The sequence below is a fragment of the Carlito syrichta genome, unplaced genomic scaffold (genome assembly GCF_000164805.1).
Source record: "Carlito syrichta isolate Samal-C Ts95f unplaced genomic scaffold, Tarsius_syrichta-2.0.1 Scaffold169247, whole genome shotgun sequence".
NCBI classification, from domain to species: Eukaryota; Metazoa; Chordata; class Mammalia; order Primates; family Tarsiidae; genus Carlito; species Carlito syrichta.
The window spans coordinates 379,022-396,655 of NW_007113343.1; the positions used below are offsets into that span (position 1 = coordinate 379,022).

The 17,634-nt window shown below is 47.6% G+C and overlaps 1 protein-coding gene across 1 annotated transcript in view; it reads right to left on the reverse strand.

Moving 5' to 3' along the window:
- GALNT18 (polypeptide N-acetylgalactosaminyltransferase 18) overlaps positions 1–17,634 on the reverse strand; it is a 351,517-nt gene that overhangs the window by 38,468 nt on the left and 295,415 nt on the right. The window contains exons 7-9 of the mRNA XM_008051258.1: positions 16,686–16,871; positions 9,108–9,245; positions 2,850–2,945 (exon numbers count right to left, since the gene is read on the reverse strand). Of these exons, the coding sequence (XP_008049449.1) occupies positions 2,850–2,945; positions 9,108–9,245; positions 16,686–16,871 (420 nt within the window). The remainder of the gene's footprint in view (positions 1–2,849; positions 2,946–9,107; positions 9,246–16,685; positions 16,872–17,634) is intronic.

The window sequence follows — 17,634 nt, forward strand, 5'->3', positions numbered from 1 at the left end:
CAGTGTGATGGCACTATCCACCCACTGCAATGGCTATAATTAAAAATACAGATAATATCAGATGTTGGCAAGGATGTAGAACAACCAAAACTGTAACATAAAACTGGTGGGAATAAATATTGGTACAACTACTTTGGAAAACTGTTTGGCAGTGTATTCGTTGCCTCATGCTGTTAACAGAGTATTGAGATTGGGTGGCATAAATAACAGAAATTTATTTTCTCACAGTTCTGGAGCTGGCAAGTCCAAGACCAAGTTGCTGGCCAACTTGTTTTTTACTGAGAACCCACGTCCAGGTTTGCAGATGGCTGTCCTATCACTGTGTCTGGCACATGGCAGGGAGAGAGCTAGCAAGCAAGCTCTCAGTGTCTACTCTTAGAAGGACAGGAATCCCATCAGATCAGCTCCACCCCTATGAACCCACTTAACCTTAATTACTTCCTGACTCCAAATGCTACATATGGGTTTCAACATGTGAACTTGGGAGAGGGACAGGGTGCAGTGCATAACATTCTGCCCTTGGTTTCCCAAAATTCATGTCCTTATGACATGCAAAACACATCCATTCCATCCCAACAGCCCCAAAGGTCTTAACCCATTCCAGCATCTACTTGTCTAAAGTTCAAGTCTCACCTAAATATTATCTAAATCAGGTATGAGTGAAACTCCAAGTACAATTCATCCCAAGGCAAAATTCCTCTCCAAATATGAGCCTGTGGGAGTAAACAGTTATGTGCTTCCAAAATATAACTGTGGCAAATAGCAATCAAATTCCATGTGCTCTCAAGGCTCAATAATAATCCTCTTTGGCCCAATGCTCTGCTCTCCAGATGCACTGGGGTGGCAGCTTCAGTGCCATGGGTCTGGGGGGTGCCCTGCTTCTTTGGTTGGATGGGATACTGGCCCTGTCCCCTGGGCCTGTGGTGGGAGTGGCATGTCTGATTATTCTTGGAATGCTTTTGGCATCATTATTTTCACTTCTTAAGGAACAGTGCACATTTGTAGCCAAATAGTTCTGTGGTCCATGTGGTCCTAGAGAAGCCAAGTACACCCAACAGCCTTCCTTCATGCCATCACACTTTCTCTGTCCTCTTACATTCTGACAGGCAGTGTCTCTACTGGTATAGTCTCATCTCTATTCCTGGCTTCTGTTGAGATGGCTAAGTCCATGAGTCACATAATGATCTTCTCATCATGAACCTTAGTCTTCTCTTCAGAGCAAGTTTTCTCATTTTTGTGCAGTGTAGATAGGCTCAGAATTTTCCAAATCTTCAAGTTAGGGTTAAGTGAGGTCATAAGGCTAGAGCCTTGATTCAATAGAATCAGTGTCCTTCTAAGTATATGTACCAGTGAGCTCACTGGTACGTATGGCCCCTCTCCTCCATGTGAGGACACAGCAAGAAGATGACCATCTACAAGCCAGGAAGAGAGCCCTCACCAGAAACTAAACTGACCAGCACCTTGATTGTGGACAATCCCAGGAAGTCTCATCATTCACACACAGAGTGACACACACCTCATGAAGTCCTCCAATCAAATGTTTCAGCAGGTAACAACTCTTTTAAACATATTTCATTGTTACAATGGTGCAGCATTTTTAATGGATGACTGTCGATATAAATATCATGCTAAAGTAAAACATATACACAGAAAATAGATGAATTATAAGTGAACAGCTTAAGGAATTTTCCAGAGTGAACACACCCATGTCATCAGCATCCCAATCAGGAAAATCTTGCAATTGCACACACATATATAACGTATAGACTAACATTTTTTAATCATTCTATGCTTCTGGAGTTAAGCTGGAGTTTACTTATGTAAACTCCTGGAATGTTATCAATGCAGAACAGGTTGGCCCATGGCATCCTTGGCCAGTGGTTGTCTGTTGTACTTTGTTGAATAAACCATTCTTGTTGAGTGTCTGGCGTGGGGAAGAATAGCTAACCTCTGTCCTGGCTGCTCTAGACCAGAGGCCTCTGGGGCTCTTCATTAGGAAGTATCCTTAGAGTGGGCATCCTCTGAAGCCTGGATTGTGGATGGGGAATTTGCAAGGATAACTTATTTTCCTTGTGGCTACTGTTCCTTCTTCACTAGGAGGAGGTCAGAAGAAGAGCAGGAAAGGAGTCCCTTGGCTTTAAATCTTGACCGCAGCTACGATCTACTAAGGGGCAGACTTGAAGACCACACCATGGCACTCTGAAGGGGCTCTGACATCTCAGAGAACTTCAGGGACCCTCAGACTCTCTCGTGCTAGGGAGCAGCTTGGTTACCAGAACTAGGACTGTGATGGACCCATAGTTTCACCTAAAGGAGACAGGTGTTTCTCCTTAGAAATGTATCCCTTTCTTTCCCATTCCAGAGGATCCTGAAAGCCTAGCATCCACTTCCCCAGTCTCCTTCCAGCTGAGGCAGGTGTGACTATCTTCTGCTCATAAGGATTTTTTTTGAGGCGAGATCTCACTCTGTTGCCCAGGTTAGAGTGTAATGGCATGATCACAGGTCCCACAGCCTCGACTCCCTCAGCTTACCTCAGCCTCAGCTTCCTGAGTAGCTGGAACTACAGGTGCATGTCACCATGCCCAACTCATTTTTTTTTAATAGAGACAAGATCTTGTTATGTTGCCCAGGATGGTCTTGAACTCCTGGGCTCAAGCAATTCTCCCACCTGGGCCTCCCAACGAGCTGGTATTACAGGCATGAGTCACAGTGCCCACTCTAAGGATATTTCCTAATGAAGAGCCCCGGAGGCCTCTGGTCTGGAGCAGCCAGGACAGAGGTTAGCTCTTCTTCCCCACGCCAGACACTCAAACATACTCTCTTGGCACAGGGATCTCTAGAGGACTCACCTGGGGTGTCATCCCGTGGCAGATGTACATGATGGGAACATTCTCTGTATCTGGCCCCTGATCAAGACACAAATCAGTCTTCAGGGAATTCTGCAGCTGAACATCAGAGGAGAGACGGTCACACCAAAGACAGAAGAACAGAGAAAGCAAATGCATTAACTCGGGAGAAACATGCATCCCACAGAGACAGACTCCATTTCCATAATCAGCCCAAGGCCCCTGAACACTATGGAACCAACAGGCACCAGCTCTCGCCTTGCATAAAGGTGCTGAGGGGAGACCAGCCTCCCTTGAAGGAAAAACATTTACATCTTGTTAAACAGCAAGCTGGCTTTTGGAGCTGAGTGTGAGTAAAAATAAGAGCTACACAGACGTGCACACACAAGATGGCGCTGGCTTCTCTGCCCCCTCCACTTCCCCAGGGGTGGCATAATGGTCTTCAAGGGTCCCTGAGAGATGTCTTTACTGGGGATTTGAGGGAAATGGGCAATATATTTTCTGTTTTCAGGCGTGGGAGGTCTTGTGGGACCAGGTGCTCTCTGCCTCCTGCAGACCTGGCAGTGACTTGGCCAGGCCTCATGGCAGCCACCTGCTGAGGTTCCTCCCAAGTGGGAGGTTGGGTGGGAGAACAAGAGAGGAGGGGAACCAGGGTGGGAGCAGGAAAAGAGGGAGATATCTCTTATCCTTACCTGCAAGTGCATGGACCCAGCTCTGGCCATCAATATAACATGCCTGGAGCCAACATTCAATGCTGCCTTCCTGCTTAAGCCCACTTTGGAAAGGGTAGGCTCAGCCCACGGGGTCCTACTTGCCAGCCACAGCTGTGTGGGTCACAGTGGACACTGATCCCCAGTGTAGATGAATCCACCATTCTTCCTCTCCCTCTCTCTCACCCCATCTCATCATTCTCTTATCCTGTCTTAGGAATCTAAGTGGTGCCCAGAAACTATGCTCAGTGGGTGGTGGCCACTAGAACCGCCAGGTCATTTAGATTGGATGTCGGGGACCTGCTGGGCCAGGTGCCAGCAGAGAAAGCCAATTGTGATCAAGGATGCAACAACATACGAGGCAGAGAGAAGTAGAGGCAAGAGAGACCATCCTGCCCTTGTGGTAGCTTTGGTGGCTTCCCAGCTGGAGTGCCCATGCCCATGTAATTCAGTTCTTGTGCCCGTGAGAGAATTTGTGGCATCCTCACCCATCCCCACCTCAAAGAGAGCTAGCTCAAGTTATCTGGGGCTCTCTTTTTAGGAATCCCAGCACTCTGTCTAGGACAGGGCACTGGAGATCAGAATCCAGGGAAGACAAAGGTAAGGAATCCCAGGTGGGCCACCTGTCCAGAGGAAGGCCAGAGACAGGCAGCGGCTAGGTTTAGTAGTCCAGATGGTTTGTGGCAGCAGTGAAATGAACCCAATTAAGGGGCATGAAGTGGAACAGATAACCAGAGTCCCACGTGAGTTCTCTGCATATCTTGCTCTTAACAGGGGACAAGAAACAGAGTCAAATTTTTTCCCTCTTGAGCTTCCTTTCCTCTGTTGGGTGATAGCAGCTTAATCCCAAGCTTACAGTTTAGAGATTCTGAAGAAATAGCGTGTGAACATGTGTCAAATCCCCAGGCGGAGCCCCCAGCAGAATTCATGCAGCAAACCCACTATTATCAACCAATTACTTGGCTCGCCTTTGTGGAAAGAGCATATGTAAACACACTCCGTTCCTGTCCTGCAGCCCACGGAGAGGTAGATGTCACATCTACAGCCAAGCACTGTAGCCCATTCACGAAAGCTGCTAACTGCTGCAGCATGGAAGAAGGCCCCGGGAGCCTGTTGCTGGGCTTGGCTTTCCCTTGGGTTCTCAAAGCCAGCCTGGTGTGAGGGAGCGGGTATCTTTTGAGAAAATCCTCTCTGGCTCTGTGTCACCCCTTTCCTATTGAATAGGTGGTCTATTGAAGGGGCTAGAAGAAGAAGGCTGGGTAGAATCCTGGCTCTTTCCGGCCGTGTGGTCTCGAACAGAGCAATATCACTCCTTCCTGTGTGTTTTCTTCTCTCTAAAATAGGAGCAATAATAGTACCTACCTGCTAGGACTATTCTGAGGATTAGGCAGAACAATACCTACAGGTGCTTAGCCTAGGGCCTGGCCCACCACAAATGTGCGATAATTGTTAGATGCTATAATACTATCATTTCTGTACCCTTCCTGAAAGCCATTTGGGGGAAACTCACTTTTATGAGTGCATGAATGGCCTAGGCACCACTGGAAGCACTTCCCATGTATATCCCCCCTAATTCTCAAAGTAACCAGCCAGGACAGTGACATTATCTATTTTAAGAATGAGGGAGGTCGGGGGTGGCAGCTCATGCCTGCAATTCCAGCACTTGGGGAGGCTGAGGGGGGAGGATCACTTGAGGTCAAGAGTTCAAGACAACACACTGAAATTCCATCTCTCTGAAGAAGCTGCGGCATACAGCAGCAAGCGCCACACCCCTCTCTGTCTGTCATGCCATGCCCCTGTGGGACACTTCCCCACCCTACCCCTCTGCTCTGGTCTTCTCTTTTTGCCTCTTTGATTCTCAGCTTATCAGTCACTCTGGAAGCCTTTCCTGACCCAAGTCTGGGTGTGAGACCATGGCCTCATGCCCCAACCTGCCCTTCCTCTTAGGATAGCTCTTGGCAGATTCTTGTTGCTTCCAACTTGCCTATCCCCTGTTAGGTACCAGTATGGTCTCAGGTTCCCTCACTATGAATAACACAGGCCAGGCACCTAGCAGACAGTCAAGGCTTGTTGTGTGAGTGCATGAAGAAAGGGAACAGTTGAATGGCATTATCAGATGAATGGCATCGTAGTGTACAAATGGCAGGGTTGGCATCCATCTGACTCCAGAATCCAAATTCTTTCCACCATGCAAATGGCTGCAGCCCTGAGGCTGTAAAAGACCCCCCCTTGGCATTACTGTGACCATGAAGCTTTTGTGCTTTGTCAAGGTTACACAGTCAGCTAGCGGCAAGGCTAACGTGCAGAAGCCGGGCTGCTCTTCCACCTCTTCTCTCAGATCTGAGCTGGGACATATCCAGAGTCTTCTGGACGTGGGGCCCAGTGATCCAGGGGAAACCCGTGCCCGCATGGTGGAGCCCACAGGCCCCTCTGCCCGCAGGAGTCATTAATGGGACCTATTAGTGGGTTAACGGCCTGGGTTATGGACTTGACACTGGCTCAACTGAGAGTTCCAGAAGTCATTTGTCCTGAACAATGGTAGTTATGGCACTAGTTGGAATGAAAAAGAGAAAGGAAACTGCCTCTGAAAAGACATCTGATCTCCCCATTTTAGGATAAACATAATCCCCAGGAAGAACGATTCGGATCCAGCAAATCCTCCTGCCCTGCTGACTGCCTCCTCTCTGCCCATCTTCCCCCTGCTGCCCTGCTAGGAGTTTATTATGCTCTTAGACAAGCAGGCGTGTCTGTCACAGAAAAGCCCAGTCTGTGGAGGAGGCAGGAGGGAGAGGAGGCCGGCTGGGCCCTGAGCAGTGGCTGGCTATGCACGTGCGGGGGGTCAGAGGCTTTCATCAGTTTCAGGGATGGCTAACACAGTTCAGACCCTCAGAAGGATGAGTGGATGGGCTTTCAGCATGACAGAGTGAAAACCACCCGGGCTAGAGACTAACTAAGGCAGACCTGGATCACAACCCTGTATATGCTGTTGCCATTTGATAAGCCAGATGTTTCCAGGGGTGATGTCAAGGAGCTTTGTGGGAAACCTGCTGCCTATGCACATAAAATGAGATCCTCTTGCCTAGAGAATGACAAAAGGCCTTTGGCCAAGACCCAGAACTGCCATGTCTGCGTGTATCCATCTCCACTGTTCTCGCTTCCTTGGTCTCCCTGCGTGAGTTTGCTTAATCCTGCTCAGTTACAGCTGACAGCCTGCTGAGAACTCGAGTCCAGAAGCTTGCCCTGGCTCACAGAAGTTTGGGTCAACAGTCGTCCTGGAGCTACAGCAGCGTAACTACTCTCTTAGGACCGGGTCCGACAGCACACACACTTGCTGTGGGGCAGGGTGTGGGGTATCAGAGGCAGCTGTGTCCTCAGGCTGGTTCTGAGAGGTAGATGGGACAGATGGGCATTTTCCAGTGCAATGTGTTTCCATGGTGATGATAGGATCTGGAGACTTGGGTACCGCCTGGTCAGCACCAGTTGAGGTGTTTGCTGACATCAGAATTACACAAGCCTGAGAATGGAGAGGCAGGCGGTCCCTGGGATGTTCTCTTGGGACAACCACACCATAGGGACACTCAGGAGAGGATAAGACACTCTCCTATAGGCTGGCTCCTAGACAACGGAGGCTCTCAGAAGGCTCCTGGGATCCCAGTTCTCTCTGCTTTAGAATCCCAGGATGTGAGGGTCAGGAAGCCCGCATCTCAGCAAGGATTCTTCCTGCTCCCAGGAAAATGCTCTGTCTACTACGCACTAGGGCAAACCGTGAACTCAGCTCTGACCACAGGTCATCAAAGGAAGAGGCCTCAGTTCTTCCTTCAAGTTTTTGTCCTGAGATATCAACAAAAGTCTGAGTGGATACAGCTGGTTCCATTATTCTAAGCGAACTAGCACAAACAGAAAATCAAATACCATATCTTCTCACTTAGAAGTGGGAGCTAAACGTTGGGTACACACAGCCATAAAGATGGGAACAACAAACACTGAAGACTCTTAAAGAGAGGAGAGGGGAAAGGGTTGAAGAACTACTGCCAGGCTCGGTGGCTCAGCCTGTAATCCCGTGCCTTTGGGAGGCTGCAGTGAGTGGATTGCCTGAGCCCGCGGGTTCGAGACCCGCCTGGGCAACTTGGCAAGACCTCATCTCTACAATAAATCAAAATGAGCCGGGCGTGGTAGCGCGCACTTGTAGTTCCAGCTACTTGGAAGGTTGAGGCGGAAGGATCGCTGGAGCCCAGCAGGTCGAGGCTGCGGTGGCTGGGAGTGGCCACTGCACTACAGTCTGAGCGACAAATTGAGACTCCAACTCAAAAAAACCAACAAAAAACTACCCATTGGGTACCATGTGCATCATTTGGAAGAAGGGCTTAATAGAAGGCCAAACCTTGCCATCACAGGATATATTCATGTAACAAACCTGTACATGTAATCTTTGAATCCAAACATTAAAAAACATATATAAGCTCATCAAAAAAGGAAAATAATAAGGTCTGAGGGGGGGATACTCTGCAAAGCGAGGAAACAGAGTGGTATCAGAAGCTGGTGTTTCAGACTCAGTTTCAAATGTTGATTGTCTGTGTGAACATGTACAAGTCACTTTCTGCCTTTCTGTTTCCCCATCTGTAACATGGAGATAATATAAGCAACCCTAACTGAGTAGCCTGGAGGGTTAATGGTCATAGAAAAACTTTACGTGTGCAGACTGTAAGTCAGCAAAAACCAGGTGAGATATCCAACAATCAATCAGGTACCACTTGAAATAACTTGTGGTATTTTCCCTGTATGACTCTGGGGATATTGAGAGAATGGGAGAGTTTACCATGTTTAAGATATTTTAACCTTAGACAGAAGATATATGTAGACCTACATCTTAGACCTTCTTCTACCCCCATGAGGACAGTAATAATTTATCCCGTTTACAGATGAGGGAACTGAGGCCTACACACATGAAGACTTGCCCAGAAAGTTGCCTGGTCAAGGTTTGGACAAGGTCTGTCTATCGCCAAACCCTATGCTCTGCTCCCTCCATCTTGTTCTTTCTCCTCAGGAAGAAGTTCTCTGTCCTCATCAACAATCAATACTAAAAATATAGCAAAATGCAGCTAACCCAAGAATGCTCCTCCCAGGGAGGCTCTCTACATGCAAGTGGAAGGCATATGCCTTTTGGTGAGGGAAGCACACAGGGTGGTTAACAGATCCCCAGGCACTGCAGCTGGAAGAATGGCATTTTAGTTTTGTTACCTTGCAATCTTAAGCTAACTGCTTTATTATATACTCTACTAAGTGGGATATGCAGATTGAGGGCCAGAGTGGAATTGCTCAGGACCATAAAGGAGAGACAAGCCTCTCCCTCAAGGGACTTGAGAGGTCTGGGCTATGAAATCAAAGGCTGTCTCACAGGTCCAGAAACCAGCATTTGGCCCCAGGTCTACCATAGGTCCCTGAGAGGGCTGCGGAGGGGCTCTTTCCCTCCCTCCCCTTTCCTCCCTACACTTTTCTCTGGTCTTGCTCTCCATCTGTGTCTGAAGGAGACCCGAGGAGACCAGTTCCTTACCACTCCATAGGCAATGATGTCCGAGTACATCCGCATCTCTGGGTACACGCTGACCAGGTACCACCGAAAAGTCTTGCACTGCAGCTGTTTCCTCAGCGCCTTCCTTGCGGTGATGTCCCCAATGTCAATTCCTGAGTCCTGCACAGGGATGCAGAATCAAAGAGATGCAGCCACCCCCAGCTTGCAGCTTCCCCCCAATCTTGGTGTGACTCAGCATCCCCAACCAAGATCCCTGGAGACTGTCTAGTGAAGGGACACTATGTGAGACGTTAACTCTTGCATTTCCCCACATTGCCTTAACCCCACATTACCTTAACTTCATAGCCAACCTCATTTGGACTCTGAAACATGAGGTCAACATTGATGGACACTATCATAAAAGGCCACTGAAAATAAACATCACCTCCTTAGATTAAAAATCGGGGGAGGGGAGAAAAAAAAAGAAGCTATGGTCTGAGTGTTGTTGAAAGAAATGGAAAGAAATCATTCTGAATTTCCCTATCTCAGGAGGCAAGACGAGAGCGTCTTTGCTGTGGGGTAAGAGAGAGAAGAAAGGAAAAGACATTGAAGATGAAATAATGCTAAGTCTAACTTTATTCCTAAGCATCATCTAATGCTTCCAATGTGCTAGGCTCTGCTCTGAATGAGATACGCATATACATTGATATTTATTTACTTATAGTCACTCATATGTATATTTTCCCATTTAAACCCATAAGGGAGCACGACATAATCCTTTACAGAGGAGAAGTTGAGACTAAGAGAGGTTCAGTGACCTCCCATTCCCCACCTCAAGGGATTGGTTAAATATTAATCTTTTGCCCAACGCCCTACAACTAATAAATGGTGGAGATAAGATTTGAACCCAATGATCCTGGACCCAGTTTATATTCTTAACCCTACTCTATGCATTTGGAAGATCCTGCCCTTCTACCTCCTGAGACCAAGTTCTTGTGGGAGAAGCCGTTTCTCGTTAAGCTTGTACATGTTGGTGTAGAGAGTAGTTGTGTCCCTCATTTCCCACGTGCCTTGGGGAGGTAGCTCCTGAGCCCTGATGGTGCAGCAGCCAGGGATCAGAGGTGGAGGCATGGATGTATCCATGAGTGGACAGCAAGGCCCCCACATTTCCTGTCAAGCAGAGTTGGGGAGCACTAAGAATTCCTGGGCCTGCACACCAGCTGCTGAGTGAGGCTGAGAAAACGCTGATGCTATAGCAGCGGATGCTGAGGGGTCCATCCGCTGACAATCAGTTGGAGACCCAGTGACATCTCAGAGATGCCACCCTGGCAGGGATGGAGCCAGGGACTACCGGGTTGGGTGGCTCCCGTATGACGTCAGCCCAGAGCAGAGGCAGATGAAGGTGGGAGGTGAAGTCTCTCCCACTGACACTGCAGTCCCTGTGCTTTCTGTGTGAAGCCACCTCCCCACCCCCCACCTCCCCCACAGCCATTCCAGCATCATCTTCAGGGGCCAAGTGACTGAGGTTGGGCAGATGATGAAATTGATGGAGTTTATGCCTGAAGTGTCTGAGACTGAAAAAAAAAAAAAAAAAATTCACAAAAATGGCTGCAGTTAGCCAGACATAAACAGAACAAATTTTTGATATCAGACAACGGGGGCCCAAGTAAAAACAAATTTAGATATAGATGAAATGAATTAATTTTTACCCACAACAGTTCATAGAATATAGCAATTTGAATCTGCTACAGACTGAAGGTTCCAGTTCCAGACTCTTGGGAAGCAATTGCAGCAAGGACCCACCTCCTAGTACTTCTTACCGACCTCGGCTATGATTTGTCAGCTATCACATTCCTACCCAGAGCTTTCCTCTGCTGGGCTTGGCCTCCTTAGGGTCAGAAACATCCATCAAACTCATCTCCATGCCCCCAGGCCTATTACTGAACCTGAACTACATTGATGAGATGAGTTGAGAGAATATTTATAAAGCTATGAACACAAGAACTGGTAATAGGTGTAACCTACCTATAATCCCCCACCTCAAGGGATCAGTTAAATATTAATTCTTTACACTCCTCTGTCTTTATCCTTATAATACAAAACTGTTTCCCTGGACCCATCTGTTTCTTCTCTTTTTATGCTACAATTGCCTTTCTGTGACTATAATATAACACCATGTCTTGGCTTTTACAGGGAGTCACTAGAAAAACCTGTCTCAGGAAGGCCTTGTGTTTTCCTGAAATTCTGGGTTCTGATGGAAAAGCTTTCTTTCTGTACTCAGGATCAGGGCGAAGTTGGGTCTCTCTCCTTATGATCTCATAAAAGATGAGTGATATTGAATTCACCAGGAGGCTATCTCTACCTTAGCTGCTGGGACGCTGGAGAGCCAGGCTTTTGTTCAGCTTACATTTCTGGCTACTGGGTCCCTTCCCCTTCCTCTGTATGAGCTGATGTTTTGCCTTTCTGTTTTGACGGTTCAGCATGTCTGCACTGTGTGTTTACTGCAAATTGCATCAAATCCCTCTTCAGAGCAGGGGACATACCTTGAGAAATAAGCAAACCTTCTCAGAAAAGGTCACTCTGACCCTTATTGTTACAAAACAATAAATGCAGCTTCCTTTTTTGCCAAATACTTAGTCCAAAAATGTCCTTTTCCAAAATTCATGTCTATCCAGAAGCTCTGAATGTGACTTGACTTGGAAAATAGGGTCTCTGCAGATATAATTAGCCCAGGATCTCAAGATGAAATCATCTTGGGTTTAGGGTGAGCCCTAAGCCCGATGACTGATATCTTTATAGAAGAAAGGAGAGGGAGGTTTGCACAGACAGAAGAAGGCCGTGAGAAGACAGAGGCAGAGACTAGAGTGATGCATCTACAAGCTGAAGAACATTGGAAGCCACTAGAAGCTGGCTGAGGCAAGGAAGGATTCTTCCCTCGAGACGTCAGGGGGAGCACAACTCTGTCAGCCCCTTATTTTAGACTTCTGGCTTCCAAAACAATGAAAGAATAATTTTCTGTTGTTTGAAGCCACCGAGTTCATGGTCATTTGTTACAGCAGCCCTAAGAAGCAAAATCAACCACCTAAAAAGGTGCCCGGGAGTCTAGTCACACAGTCACACAATTCCACATAGCCAGACCTGAAGAAGGACCATCCAGAAGTACCATGGTGAGCCATCCCTGGCATTCAGCCTATCTGTGGGGAATAGAAGCAGGGGCTGGCCTGGAACTCCAGAACTCTACTTAAGGACACATTAATGCTTTGCTTCCGGATGGCTTTCTGTTTATTGATAAACAAACTGATTTTTCAATTAAAGTAGAAGGAAGCAGGAGCTGGAGGCTCCTTTGGCCTTTCAAAAGCTGGGACTGGATGTGGCAAGGGGGCCAGGGAGAGGGCCAGCTCTGCTCAGTGCATGCTCAGAGGAGGACTTGGCATGGGAGAGAACAAGCAGAAGTGTCTGCCCAGGAAGGGCATTTCAAGGCTATGGGAAGAATGCACAGGGCTTAAGCAATCACATCAACAAGGGTTAACACATATCTAGCGCTTTCTATATGCCAAGCGTTGATCAGTCTTTATATGTATGGATGTGTTTAATTCTCCAGGAAGTCACCTGTGCAGGGTTGAAGGGCTCTGACCTCCGTTTGCAGCTGGGATGCTCTCAGTGAAAGCTTAAGGAAATTGGGAGCAGATGGGCCTGTGGCTGAACAGAAGGGATTGGGGTGCCACACGTCAGGGGCAGCTGGGAAACCTCCAACGGAAGTCACACAGAACATGTAGCATCTCCACATCCTTCCTCCCTTTCTTTTTCAACTCATCCTAACCAAGTGCCCATTTGCTATGTGGCAGACTCTGTCCTAACCACTGTATAGACAAAGAGAAGTCAGTCACAGTCTTGGCCTGAGAGTCTGGGAGATTCAGGCAAGTCCACAGACTCTCTACGCATACTGTGAAGCATGGAAGGAAAGAGAAAGTGTAAGGCAAAAACAGAGGAGGAGCCCTTAATCTATCTTCATTATGGGGAGGCCAGGAAGGTAGGCCATGAGGAGATGAGCAAAGAAGGCTTCTTGGAGTAGGTGATGCTTGAGGTAAGTTTGGAAAAATGAGGAGGATTAGCTAAATTTGTGTTAACCAAATCTGGCCACCCTAACCATCATCTGGACAGATTTTTATAGAGTCTGGGATTGCTAGAGACCTACTCATTAGAATCTCTGAGGATGAGACCCAAATCAGCCTTTATTTATTTATTTTTGAGTTGGAGTCTCTCTCTGTCACCCAGGCTGGAGTGTAGTGGCACGATCATGGCTCACTGCAGCCTCAATCTCCTGGGCTCAGGCAATCCTTCCGCCTCATCCTCGGGAGTAGGTGAGAAGCTATTTTTAAAAAGGTTTTGTAGAGATGAGGTCTGGCTATGTTGCTGAGGTGACAACATAGTCTAGGAGGTCTCAAACACCTGCCTCCAAGCAAGCCTCCCACCTAGGCCTCCCAAAGTGCTGACATCACAGGTGTGAGCCACTATGCCCAGCCCCCATATTAGTATTTTTAAAAGTTCTCCCTGAAGATCTGCTTTCAGGGGCCACTGACCAAAGGGAAAAGGGATTACACACACTGCCAGGAGAGTCTTTTGTTAATTAGCAAGGTTTCACTGAGCGCTTACCATACACCCTGCCTTTTGCTAGGGACAGTGGCACAAATATGAATCACAGTGTGTCCCTAGGAAGCCCATGGCCTATTGCAGTGGTTTTCAGCAGTTCTGAAGGACTTTTCATACACAGATTCCAAGACCCTTTCACAACCAATTAAGTCATCCTCTCGGGGGTAGAGTCAAGTGATTTTAGAGTTCAGGCAGATTTGAGGGCCACTGGTCTAATGAGAAACTTTAGACAACAGAATACTTCCACAAGCTGGTCATGCAACAACAGAGATATATATGGAAGAGGGAGCTGGCTTTCTAGAGAAAGGGTCACTGGAGGTGAGTCTCAAAGGGTGGAGATGGCTTGGTAAGGGTGGGCACTGGAGAAGAGGTAGAGGGCAGGGAATTTCAAGCAGAGAGAAAAAATGAGCACGTACACAGAGGTGATAGGTGATAAGCAGCATGGAAGGGATAGTGTGTACAGGCAGTTCTCACAGCCCATGTGGTCTATGGAGACTCCAGAACCAGGACCAAAGGGCAGGTAGGCTGAGCTACAGGCAGGAGAGAGAGAGTATGGGCATGTTAGATGCCATGTCAAACACTGGGCTTTATGCTTGATCTTCTACACAGTGGGGAGTCACTTAAAGATTTTAAGTGGGGCAATGGCATGGCTGCTGTGAGTTTTTTAAAAGAGAATTTTGGGTAGCATGGAGGATATATGTGAAGAGGATGAGACTTGAGCCAAAAAGGCCAGTTGGAGATTGTTACAGAAGAAGAGACAGGGTCTGAATTCAGATGTGAGAGGAGGTGGGAACGGGCAGGAGGGCTCAAGATTGACGACAAAGTGCACCGAGAGGGAGAAAGACTGAAGGCGACGTCCATCCCAAACTTATGTGTCTGGCAGATGGCGGCACTGTGATCTGAGGCAGATAATAAGAACAGGAGCAGAGCTGAGGGAAGAAAATGTGTTCAGTTGGTCAGATTCAACCTGAGAGTCTGGAGGAACACCCGGCAGGAGATAGCCAGCTGCCAACTGGAGATGTAAGTCTGAGAGTAAAGGCAGAAATCAGGGCTAGAGATATTCATTGGAAAGTCATCAACATATGGGTGGTAGTCACATCCAAGAGTAGAGATTAACCAGGGAGATGGTGACTAATGAGAGCAATCAGTCAAGGATGAGCCCCCAGGAAGCATCTACACACCACAAGGAATAGTCAGAGAGAGAGAGAGGAGATCCTAGGGTGTGGAATCATGGACCCAAGAGACTACAGAGTGTCAAGGAAAAGGTGGAACCTTGTAGGTTAAAGAATTTAAAATGTCCATGAAATTAGGCAGCTGTGAGGCTCATGTTGACCTTGACAGCTTTGATGGAATATGGGATGTGAGAAGTGATTGGGAGGTGAAGAAGTGTCCATTCTTTGCATACATTTGATAACAGAAAGGAGAGCATATTTCAACACAGAGAGTCTATTAGGAAATACACCAACCCCTTCATTCTCTACCTAAGGCATCATCCTGGACAATACCACCTCTCATCTATCTGTCTTCACTTCCTCCTACCCATTTGATTTGGTTTGAACTACCCCCTTGAGGAGGCACAGACAGACAGTGAGTTCCATCATTTTCCACTTGTTTTCACTCAGTCATCTACCATTCATTGAGTTGTTGTGCATTTCAACATCTGTCAGTTGCAATGGGGAGAGGGCTAGACGGTCTGCAGCTGGAGGGTATGGAGAGAGGGGGCGGGAAGACACACAGATCACCAGTCCTAAGCAGAACCTGGGCACCTGTGATGCTTCATTGGTGAGCTCCTAGGAGTTTCCAATTTTTCTTAACATTTTGCCATCAGAGGACACCACAGCAGGGCTCAGCACCCAGTGCAGAATACTATGATCCAATCCCACAGACAAGCCCAGGAGTCACCAGCTTCCAGAAACATTCACTGTCGGGGATGCAATCCCAGGGCTGGTGTATTAGGGTTGGCTGCACTTTGGCTGATATTCCTTGGCTTCCCCATTCTTCCTCCAAACTACTGAAATCTCACTGATTCTGGGCGTATGCCACCCAATTCAATCCCACGCCCCCATGGTGGTGGTAGGTAGAAGTGGCCTAAAACTCTCACTCATGGCTCAGCCTATTTTTCTCAATCATTTAGCCAGAGCCACTTTAGCTTGATGGAGAGTTCAGGGAACGGGGTCTTCATATGGAAACTTCAAGCAAAGATGAATTATTTTGCTATTAGAAAGAGAGCTGCGGCTTTCTAAAGGACTCTCAGGGAAACGTCATGGCCTTGGGAGGAAAGAACGAGGTCATGCAGTCAATAGCTTGTTCTCACACAGAATGCAACATAAACAATACACTCCAGGCAGACAGGCTGGTGAGCAGGTTGGAATCCTGTGGCCAGCATCTGTTGGGTTCTTTTAACTCAGAGATCCAAGGTCATTTCCATATGACACATGGCAAGGCTGAACAAAACTACTAGAGAAACAAAGTTTTTCCTCTGGCACTTGTTAAGTGTAGGTGCCTGGAGGGATAGAGGATGGTGGCAAGCAGTGATGAGGCACAGTGAAGATTAGAAGAGTCTAGACACTGCCCAGAACAATTCCCTTCCCCTGCTGAAGGTCCCCGTGGGAGTGCATCTCATCCCCATCCACATACTCAAGAAGTCTCAAAGGTATATGGATCTTCTTTATAATTTTGGTCAAGTTCAGTGGAGGACCTTGAATTCAGTCTACAGGGAGATTAAGATACATTTTGTGAATTTGAGGAGAAGTCCTTCAAGCATGCTGACCAGTGACGGGGTGGGGAAATAAGAAATGGCATTGAGCCTCAGAACTCCTTTTCTTCAATATATAAAATGTTTTGGGGCTGAGAGTCCATTCTAGACAGCAAACAAGGATCTGGTTGACTCATGAGAAGAATTTTATCTATATTTTGTTGTTATTTTTTCCCCCCACACATCCCCAAACCCATGCCCACTGGGATCCCTACCTCTTGGGGTATGTTCCATGCCATGTAGACATGGCTTTTAAATTCGTCCATCCAGACTTCAGCCACCCGGAGGGCGTTCCTGCGGACATGGGCGGTGAGGTCCTCTGTGTAGGGCTTGTGGGCTCGCTCAATGTGGGCAATCCGTGAGCAGGGCAGGACTTCCACGCTCCCACCACACTGCCACACCTGCAGAAGACACAGAGCCACTCATCAGTGCCCGGACCTGACTCTGCATTCCTATACCAGGCCACAGGTGACCACTCATATGTGCATAGAGAAGTTCAGCCCTCGTCATCTTGTCTCCAAAGACCACTGTCCATGAGGGCGTAGGCTGTCCCTTATTTCTACCCCTATAGCAAGATGGATATTGACTCATTCATTCACGACTTGTTTCTCATCTCTGTGGATTTACCAGCAAAAGTATTAATGCACCTTCTCCCTCCACTCGTGAGTCCTACCACCTCACCACCTCCCCAGCCCCAAAGAAGAGACTTTTTATGACCAAAGATCTGAGTTCTCCTTGCCCTTGGGGAAAAGTTAACAAAACCCTTGATGACATTCTCTGCAGCAGTGTTTGACATAGAGGGACCAGCAGGGACTTCCAGCAGAGATGTTTGTCTTCAAATGGACCACACAGGCCTAGGCGAGGATTAGAGATCTCCACAGAGAAAGTTCCAGACACCTTTCTTCTACCCCATCTTTCTCAAGCCCTGGGGTCTGATAGAACCCAAGGGAGAGACAGCTGCAGAGGAGGGAATGATATTAAACCTCTCACCAACCTTGGTGAATAGGAGCTTGATCTGAATGCAATTAGGCTTTGAAAAATAAATGGTGACGGGCAGTGTCTTGAAACTCTTGCTACAATTGTTCCGGCCACGCTGACCTTTCAAAGTTCCTGAACAAGCACACCCTTTTGTGCCTCTAGGCCTCTGCCCATTTTGTTTGTGAT